Source organism: Priapulus caudatus, unplaced genomic scaffold, assembly GCF_000485595.1.
Source record: "Priapulus caudatus unplaced genomic scaffold, Priapulus_caudatus-5.0.1 Scaffold153, whole genome shotgun sequence".
Taxonomy (NCBI): Eukaryota; Metazoa; Priapulida; class Priapulimorpha; order Priapulimorphida; family Priapulidae; genus Priapulus; species Priapulus caudatus.
The window spans coordinates 417,502-428,403 of NW_014577214.1; the positions used below are offsets into that span (position 1 = coordinate 417,502).

The following is a 10,902-nucleotide window of genomic DNA, read 5'->3' on the forward strand; positions in this document are numbered from 1 at the left end:
CTCCTTCTCATCCTCTCCAATCTCCTCTCCCTCCTCTCCTCTCCTCTCCTCTCCTCTCCTCTCCTCTTCTCTCCTCTCCTTCCTCTCTCTCTCCTCTTCTCTCCTCTCCTACTCCTCCTCCTTCTGCCTCTTCCCTCTCCTCCCTCGTCCCTACTCCTCTCCTTCTCCTCTCCTCCCTCCTTCTCTCCTCTGCCTCTACCTCTCCCTCCTCTCTCCTTCTCCTCTCCTCTCCTCTCCTCTCCTCTGCCTCTCCTTCCTCTCCTCTCCATCCTTCTCCTCTCCTCACTTCCCTCTCTCTCCTCCCTCGTGCCTCCCCTCTCCTCTCCTCTCCTCCCCTTCCTCGCTCTCTCTTCTTCTGCTCCTCTCTTGTACTCCTCTCCTCTCCTCTCCTCTCCCTTCCTCTCCTCTCCTCTCCTCTCCTCTCCTCTCCTACTCCTCTCCTCCTCCTCTCCTCCCTTCCTCTCCTCTCCTACTCCTCTCCTTCCTGCTCCTTTCCTCATCCTCTCCTCCCTCTCCTCTCCTCTCCTCTCCTTCCTCTCCTCTCCTCTCCTCTCCCTCCTCTCCTCTCCTCTCCTTTCCTCTCCTCTCCTCTCCTTCTCCTCTCCTTCCTCTCCTCTCCTCTCCTTCTCCTCCCCTCTCCTCCTCTCCTCTCCTCTCCTGGACTTTCCTCTCCTCTCCTCTCATCTCCTCTCCGCTCTTCTCCTCTTCTAATCTCTCGTCTTCTCTTCTCTGGTCATTCCTACTCTTTGATCCACTCGTGTTTTCTGACATTCTTTCCCTCCATTTCAGCACTCTTCGTTCGTCGCTGTAGTCATTATCACCATCCATCTCCACCTCATCGCCACCAGCACCCGGGTTACCTCCATCAAGTACAGTATCACATAATGTAGTAATGAGTTGCTTCTTTTCAAATACCACTAACTAGCGAGGAATTGGTGATTAGCGCCTCATATATGCTCTTCTCTGTTTTGTTTTGAGTTTTCTCTGCTAGTTCTAACACGTCATTTTGTCTCTCTCTCCCTTTCTCTCTCCCGGCTGTCTCTGTCGCTCTGCTTATCTATTCTCTCTCCTCCTCTTTTCTCTTCTCTCTCTCTCTCTCTCTCTTCCGCTCTCTCTCTCTCTCTCTTCTCTTTCTCTCTCTCTCTTCTTCTCTCTCCTCCTCTCTCTCTCTCTCGCCCTCTCTACTATCTCTTCCGCCTCTCTCCTCTCTCTCCACTCTCTCTCTCTCTCTCTATCTCTTCTCTCTCTCTCTTCTCCTCTCTCTCTCTCTCTCTCTCTCTCCCTCATCTCTCTCTTTCTCGCTCTCTCTCCCTCTCACACTCTCTCTCTCTCTCTCACTCTCTCTCTCTCCCCTCTCTCACTCTCTCTCCTCCCTCTCACTCTCTCTCTCTACTTCCTCTCTCTCCCCTCTCTCTCTCTCTCACTCTCTCTCTCTCTCCTCTCTCTCTGCTCATCTCTTCTCTCTCTCACTCTCACTCTCTCACTCACTCTCTCTCTCCTCTCTCTCTCTTCTCTCTCTCTCTCTCTCTCTCTCGTCTCTCTCTCTCTCTCTCTCTCTCTGTGGTGTGTGCCTGGTGTGTGTGTGATGTGCCTGTGTGTTGTGTGTGTGTGTGGTGTGGTGTGTGTGTGTCGTGTGTTGCCTCGCTATTCATCCTCTCTTTTACCCTCTCTCTCTCTCTCTCTCTCTCTCTTTCTCTATCGCTCTCTCTGTCGCTCGCCCTCTTTCTCTATCGCGTTCTATCTTTTTCTTTCATTTTCTCTGCGTGTGTCAAGTGATCTTTATACCTGATTTATTCCACTGTCGTAGTGTGTCCCGGTAGAGTCATTCCACCCCGATCACTTATGCGAGAACATACATCATCCCCCTAGCGCGAAGAAGCATAGGCTGTGATGTAATTCAGAAATGTTAGTGTGTGACTACTTACTTGTCGCTGGAGTAGTGAGTGCGCTGTTCCCTCTTCGTTAACACGATCTCTGTGTCGCTCGCGCGCTTTCTCTCTCGCTCTCTCTTTCTTTCTCTCTGTGTGTCATTGTGGTGGCATACAGCTAACACCTCGCTAACATATCTACCTTCTGCTCCCGCGTCGCAATTATATACTCCAACGCAAGCAGCTCGCGCATTCTCCGCTAGACCGCCAGCTGGCAGCAGCATCGTATTCGTCTACCGCTATATTTCCGCGCCGATACACGCGTAACCGCCGCGTTCGCCCGCGATGCAATCATGCGTGTGTTCCGCGCGCGGGTCCGTTAACGCTCGCACGCAAATCTCTCGGGGAGTTAAAAAATCCCACCTGGCTATAGGTGGCGCTGCTGTCGGCGACGATAATAACGTTGCGGAGGTTGCGTGCGGTTCGCCTCATTCGATGTTTTATCTCGTTTATTGAGCGTCGAGCTGACGTGTACAGTAAGGTTGATTGGATTAGGCATTGATGACATGTCGCATCGCTGTGCTTCGTTGTGTCTGTGACTAGAGCAACAGCAGGTGGCGATTGTGAGCACCACTATTCTATACTAATGTACTAATATCGTCGAATGACGCTTTGCTGGTGATGCGATTCGCTTGCGATTAATGCTCAGAGTGACATTGTAGGATTATGCAGTGTCAGTTAACCATGATAGGCGCGACACATTGTATTATAACATACACTCACACACGCATGCATTCACGCACGCACACGCATATGCGCACACTATCTCACACACGACCGCACACGTGAGCACGCACGCAGACACACAAGCGCACGCACGCGAGCATGCACGTACGCACGCGAGCACGCACGCAGGATACGCCTGATTCATGTTGGGTGATTCATGCTGACACCGTGTTTATACACAATAGTCTAAAATCACAATCTACATATTTCTTCAAAGCACGTGTTTTTATTTAGTAAATGCAAAATTAAGCGAGACGTACACAGACACGTATAATATGCCCGTTGATTATGCAGCGCCCGCTCTCTCTCTCTCTTTCTTTCTTTCTTTCTCCTCATAAACGTTGCGTAACCAGCTGCATACATCGTCGCCATCACCGTCGATCTGTTTAAATGCCATAGATGAAACTCATGCTCCCACTGTTAACAGCGTAACACGCGATATCAATAGCTAACTATAGGCTCGTCTAACTCTACCGTTCCGACGCGCGCGCATTGCTATAGATCGTAAATGCCTAGTTTAATCTTCCTGCGTCTCATCATCTGCCTAACATCGTACTCAGTGTCTGGATTCGAGACCGACACACAGTTTGACGCACGAAATGCTCCCAAGTACCCGCCCTAGTTCAGGCGGGCGCTAAGTAAACGTAAGAATATCAAATGCAAAATGTCACGACGTACGCGCACAGCCGAGCGCTGTGGGTAACACATAGCCTGACGGCCGACCTCGGTGTAAGCCACGTATACATATCACACACAGCGAACGGGTTCAGATACCGCGTATTGCATAGCGCGTCTGCATAAATTCCCCCGTACAACTAAACGGATTCATAAATAAAACGAAAGTCGACATTTCGCGTGCGGTTCACCGCGTCGCTAACAAATGTTTATTATCGTCTATCTACAGTAACCATACATGCTATACTTCGAGCAAGGCACACGTTTCATGTTATAACACCAGTTGAACAGAAAGCGAACACGATTCGATTACTTTTAATTATATAGTTCTTCAACGGTTAAATTCGCGCTGCCCTGTGCAACAACTTCCACATGCTTTAACCGATCTCACATAAATTTTCAGTCGAAATCGTTTGATAAACGTCATAAGACTGCTAGTCGCAATAGAAAGCCCGTCTCACTCTTTGCTTGCACACGTAATGTTTTAGGAAATACGTTGGATTCGTTATGCATTATACTGTCAAGTGATTTTATTATTTTATTGATAATAACGAGAGAGGTGAGTAAAATTAACCAGTTTCTTCGAGTAACTGCGAATTGTTCGAGTAACACGAGAGTTCCTCGAGTACGAGATACAGCGAGCCATATATGTAACGGCGCATTACACTTATCAGGTTTCATATGTCCACATTGCTAAAGAATTATACAGGTTCTTTCAAATACATGCTATATAATAAATGAAAATAGTCGATGAGAGGATCTGAGTCCTCCATACTCATTCACGGATGTATGCACCATTGTATAGAGAATGCACCGTCGAATTGGATTGGGGCGAACAATAACAAATGGCTTTTACCGAAAACGTATATTGTATGTGGACCGAAATCGTTAACACGATGAGACACCCACAGTCAGTCACGGTCAGACACAGCAGTGTTCCTAGTGAGTAGGCCTACAGTCAGTTGAGGGAGAATGAGTGCTATTACCAATAACCGATATATTCAATATATCTTTATAGTCGCCATGAGTTATATATTACTATCAATAGTGTATGAAACAACGCAAAGCGCCATGATTTATGGTAGGATTTAGCCTCGTTCGACATAACCTGACCCTATATAGGTAATTGGCGTAAAATAGATTAGCTATAACACTGTAACCTCGATGCCATACATTGCGTGTAGCGAAGAGTGAGATAAAAATATTTTTGATAGGATAGCTTAAAGATTCGTATATTTCACATCTTATGTAATGCCGAGCATGAAAGTCAATACTGCTAAAGCTAAAATCGTATAGAAACTCACGGGTTCGTTTCTCGACCCCGCCCGCCTGCAAATCGAACGAAGCAACACTCTCTACATCTCTATCGTCATCGTAGTAGTAAAAATTATTTATTAAATTAATAATCTTTCATTATATATTCATCGATACGAGTGAAGATTAATAGAATATTAGAATGGAAAAAGGACACACGAAGATATATATAACGTGGTGAATGAGAGAGCAAAAACTGTGGGAAAAAGCATGTATATTTTATATATATATATATATTTCTAAAATCGATCTCGTAGTTTATAATTCTTCGAGCAGCCGTGCCACACCAGTGAACGAGGGTAGCATACGGCTAAATCCCGTCGATATGCATAGAACGTGGTAAAGTAATAATCGTAAATGCAAAGTGAGGAGTTTACACGACCTTGACCTCTTGCCTCCAGTATGACTTTTTGACCTCACACGGCATCTCAGCAGCAGATACAGAAGCTCATTATTGCAATAGTACATTGCAAAATAGCATAGCGTTACATAACGTTAGTGTAATGTAACGTAACGTAACGTAGCTAATGTAATGTGATGTGACGTAATGTAACGTAGCTAATGTAATGTAATGCAATGTAATGTGACGTAATGTAACGTAGCTAATGTAATGTAATGCAATGTAATGTGACGTAATGTAACGTAGCTAATGTAATGTAATGTGACGTGACGTAACGTAACGTAGCTAATGTAATGTAATGGGACGTAATGTAATGTAAAGCTGGGTTTACACTACCGACTTTATGTTGGCGAATTGGCGAGTTGGACCAACTTTCCAATTTGCCAACTCCGAGTTGGCGAAAATAGAACATGTTCTAATCTCCCAACTAGTTGCTATCGATAAGTCGGTCGCGCAACTTTTGCGTTTACACTGCCGATTGTTCGGTCACTTGGGAAGTTGGTCCAATTCGCCAATTCGCCAACACAAAGTTGGTAGTGTAAACCCAGCTTAATGTAATGTAATGTAATGTAATTTAATGTAATGTAATGTAATGTAATACAATGTAACGTATTGTAACGTAACATACGGTAACGTAATGCAACGCAATGTGGCTGTTAAAACGTACTCCTGGCGGGAAGACTCCTGGCTGTATGGACATGAATCACACTTCCCAACCTCCCGCCATCAGTGACTGTTATCCCCACGCCACAACTCTCCTGCAACGCTAGCACTGGCCTTCCTATATAATACTGCGCACGCGCCTTATCACGCCCTCCTTTAGCGCCCTCAAGTCCTCGTCGACGTCCGCTCACCTTCCAGATGGCGCCACGTGTTCCATAAGCTCCTTTCTGTATTCAAATCCTAGTCGCACATATTCCAGATGGCTCCCTGCGCGTCAGCACCGCCTCGTTTTACGGAGGCACCCGATAGAGGGCGTTCCGTGGGCGAGGCGGCGGCGGCGGCGGGAAGGGAAGGGGAGGATGGTGGTGGGCAGACTAGAACCTCCAGCGCTTGTAGAACTTCTTCTTGAGGCGACGCACGCGCTGCTTCAGCTCGCGAGTCACACGACTGATGCGCCCGAACCACTCGTCGCCTCGTTCGGCTTTGGCGAGCACGCCGACGATGAAGGACTCTATCTCGCACTCGTTCTGTCCGCGGATGATCTTGAAGAGACCGCGCTCGCCCCACTCCTCGCCCCACGAGTTAGCGGCAAGCTGTGGCAGAAGTAAGAGAGAAAAAGACGCGTTGAGAAAATGTGTAGCGATAATGTTTTGCCATTTTTGCATTCGTTTGTAAGAAGATGTTAAACAAAGGTTCAAAATAATGCTTATTTCTTTGGGTAAGGTTCATTAGTAAGAGACAGCGAGAGATAAAACGACAGAGAAAAAGGAAGAGAGGGGAAGACTGTGAGTGACTGAGAAAGAGAGAGAGGGAAGAGACATAAAGAGGGTGCGAGAGAGGAAGAGAGAGAGAGAGAGAGAGAGAGAGAGAGGGGGGAGCGAGAAAGGAAGAGAGAGAGGGAGAAAGAGGCAGAGTATGGTAATTAGTAAGCAATCGACAGAGTTACATACCCAGTATGGAATCGACCGTCTCGTCTGTCTATCATAATCTTCTCCCCATCTGAAATACAATTATGAATACATACAATGCAGTAATGTACCCGTTCCATCATTATTTGCGCGGAAGTAAAGCCCATGTAATACGCAAGCTTGCATTCAGATAACCCTCACGAGGTGTACGTTTGTTTTCTCTCCTCTACGTTTCATTTATCCTATTATTTATTATTTCATTTGCAATTTACAAACAAGACTTTACACATCATTTATCATATTTTTTACTCCCTACAGAGGAGAAAGTGGTTGAATCGGTTAGAGCGTGAGAATTAATGTGATCAGGAGTGGCATAATATAGATGTGTGTGTGTGTGTGTGTGTGTGTGTGCGTTTGTGAGGCGGCTTGTCAGGCGCCGGAAGAGTGGAGATAATGACGGCGCTGCTGAGATCGTCTGCTATCAGCTATGGCGGGTGATAATTATTATTTCGAAAAGCAGGTTGCCGCCGAGCTTTCCGACCACACTTTGTGCGTGCGTGCGTGCGTGCGTGCGTGCGCGCGTGAGTGCGTGCGTCTAGGTGTGTATTTTTTTATATATCTTGTGTCACCTTATATATATATATATATGTATATAGCAGTATATAATCAGCACCTCATTATTATTATTGGGCTTTATTACCTTTATAATGGTATCCTATGTAATTGATGAAATATATATATATATACATATATATTATTAATATTATTATCATGTGTTATTATCTTAATAAGGGTACACTGTAATTGATGTAATATAACATATATATACGTACATACATACATACATATATAAATTGATCGCCTAAATTATAGCACAAGGTACATGCATACGTTATTTCTCAATCAGCACGCGCTCATGAAGAACGAGTGATGCTAACGGTCTGGCGTCGGCGACCTTGACGATACAATGATACAATCAAAAATTACACTTGGGGACCTGTAACTTCTGCTGTTGGTGCTGCTGTAGCTGTTGCTGTTGTTGTTGGTGCTGCTGCTGTTGCTACTGCTGTTGCTTCTGCTGTTGCTGCTGCTGATCGTACTTATGCTGTTGTTGCTACTGCTGTTGCTGCTGCTGTTACTTCTGCTCTTGCTATTGCTACTGCTGCTACTGCTCCTTGCTGCTCCTGCTGTTGCTGTTACTGGTATTGCTGCTGTTGTTGCTGCTGCTGCTGCTGTTACTTTTGCTGCTGCTGTTACTTCTGCTGTTGCTGCTACTACTTCTACTGCTACTGCTGCTACTACTGCTGCTGCCGCTACTACTGCTGCTGCTACTGCCGCCGCCGCTGCTGCTGCTAGCGGTAGGCGACACCGCTATAGCTACCGGACGCAGAAACGATGATGTTATTGTTATAGGGCATATAAGTCACCATCAGTGTATCGCTGTTATTGAGCCGTCAGTGACAGCCGCCGACGTGTGGCTCCTCTAGTCTTCCTGTCATATATCATTATTGTGTTTTATTCAAAAAACAATGTAACAATGTAAAACAATGTAATAATATAACAATGTAAAACAATGTAACAATGTAAAACAATGTAATAATATAACAATGTAAAACAATGTAACAATGTAAAACAATGTAATCATATAATAATGTAAAACAATGTAACAATGTAAAACAGTGTACGAAGGTGACATAGAAGAGGAGTTCTTTGTCAAGCATATTACGACTCTGGGAGTGGGTCCACTAGGAGGAGCTAGCTGCCGGGGCTTCGGCGAGAAATGTTGACGTCACGTTGCGCACATTAAACGACTAATTAGAATACCGATTTCATTCGTCAGTTATGCTTCGTAAATAGCGATTCAAATTGCGCATGAGCACATCTAGACTTTCGTGTAAAAATACGGTTGGTCATGCGCTTGCTTACCCTGTCCTGCGCATGAACCACCACGAGTTTTCGAGGGCACCTGGATCAAGGCACGGGTTCTTGTTCTTGCGGTTGCAGCTCAGAAGCTGCTGGGCCGACAGCCGTTCTAGCTCGGTGCCATTAGAGAGAATCGCCAGTCTATCAGAGGCAGCCGCTGAAGACATAAGTAAATGTGTAAGTCACATGCGTGTAGTACGTAACTACGTAAGTATGTAAATACGTAAGTCTCGCGAGCGCATGCGTATACCTGCGCATATATTCACGCACATTATCTTTCTCTTACTCAATAGATCAGAGGAGAGAGGATTGATAACTCAAACAACTGACCTATCCGCTTCGAGTGACTAGCAGGCAGTTTTAGCCGATCAACGACGCAATAGGAGAGTTTTTAAAGCGCTGTTTAAAGTGCAGGCAAGTCGACGATTTAGCGCGTATGCGTGAAAAACGCGGATAATCAGTGTCTAGCTTAACACGCATAGCAACAATATCCAAGAATGGGTGTGGTTATCTCACAGGCGGTTATCACACAGTCCGTCATAACCAGTCGTAATATCTCGCTTAGGTGAGTTACCATCACACCAAGAGTGAATAAAATCCAAAGGAGCGTGTTAAATTATTGGAAACGTTCGTGGACTTTTATTCCCTCCTGGTCACATCGGGATCCTCAGCCCGGACTGTGCTTTGAGGTAATTAAGTTTATTACCTCTTGATCATGTATAGGACCAGGAGGGGATCACGAACAAGTATCTCCAGAAGATATGTTAGTCAGGATATGTTTATCAGGATGATCGGAAGCTCCTACTAGTACGTTCACACGCGATCCCATCAGTGCCAGACAATCCCGCGTGTACCCCACCGCGCGATAAACCAGTAATTGCGCTGGTGCGAGACAGAGGCGACACCTTTTGGTAGGAAAACAAGTTACCGGTTGTAGAGAACGCCCACGAGGCGTTACAGAGTTCCTGGTTCCTAATTGGTCCTACCCATTCTCCCCACTTGTCGCGGGCGTCGAAATTAGTCGGTAACTGCTTGGCCAAATCTTCATAGTTAATCTGAATTTGGATAGTAAAATATTGATGATATACAGATACCATAATGCAACTATAGAGCTGACTACAAGCCAGATGAAGAGCTACAGTACCGCCATCTAGTATATGTAGCTCCTTGCTGCTAACAACCTTTTGTGTGTAAAAGTCCTAAATTAATGTATATTATACCTGTATATCATATACATTCATAATATATATATATATATATATATATCAACGCTTACCGAAAGTTTTTATTGTTATACATCTTACCGGAACCATCGTAGAGATGAACTTATCCGGTTTCTTAGTTCCCAGCATGTAGGAAGACCCTTCGTCTAAGGTCAACGGAGAGAAGTGAGAGCCAGAGTACGTGTCAGCCCGCCATCTGAAAGAACACCCTGAACGTTGCTGTACTGTTTACAGCACAACCTGCTCCGTAGTAACACAGTCACATCTCTAAACCCGCATATAAATATTAGCTAGTCCGCAATGCTCACTATGGCGTTGTATAAAGAACTAGAGCACTCGGAGAGCGCAGACCTCCGCCAAGGAAGCTTAATTCTCTCACTGTGAAAAATTTAATTAATTAATTAAATAATTAATTGAATCCGGATCATCACCAAAATGTCACCAATTCTAAGTTACCCCATTTCTGACGTATCCTGAAAACTTAATTAATTAATTAATTAATTAATTGAATCCTGATCACCACCAAAATGTAATCAATTCTAAGTTACCCCATTTCTGACCTATCCTGAAAATTTAATTAATTAATTAATTAATTGGATCCTGATCACCACCAAAATGTAATCAATTCTAAGTTACCCCATTTCTGACCTATCCTGAAAATTTAATTAATTTATTGGATTCGGATCACCACCAAAATCTCATTAATTCTAAGTTAGCCCATTTCTGACCTATCCTGAAAATTTTATGACAATCCGTCCATAACTTTTTCAGTTAGGCAGCAACTTAGGCTGTACACAAACCCACAAACCAACAAACAAACACACGCCGGTGAAAACATAACCTCCTGCCCACCCCTTGGCGGAGGTAATAAGCACACATTCATGTCTATGTAAATGCCCCGCAGAGTCTGTAAGGGTTGACGCGCAAGGAGATAATAATGAATTCAAGTTGTAAGGAATAGTTAGTAATGGTTGCAATGCGAATATATCTGAGCGGTATACATTCCCAGTTGATTCGCACGCACACACGCACGCACGCACGCACGCACGCACGCACGCACGCGCGCGCGCGCGCGCGCGCACACACACACACACACACACACACACACACACACACACACACACACACACACACACACACAC

At 45.0% G+C, this 10,902-nt stretch overlaps 1 protein-coding gene across 1 annotated transcript in view; it reads right to left on the reverse strand.

Moving 5' to 3' along the window:
- Positions 1 to 8,540: 8,540 nt before the first annotated feature.
- The window catches only part of LOC106806308 (uncharacterized peptidase C1-like protein F26E4.3), a gene marked incomplete at its 3' end in the record, with an annotated part of 26,551 nt that continues 24,189 nt past the window's right edge, over positions 8,541 to 10,902 (reverse strand). Inside the window, 3 exon segments of the mRNA XM_014808195.1 lie at positions 8,541 to 8,694; positions 9,466 to 9,592; positions 9,842 to 9,956. Of these exon segments, the coding sequence (XP_014663681.1) occupies positions 8,541 to 8,694; positions 9,466 to 9,592; positions 9,842 to 9,956 (396 nt within the window).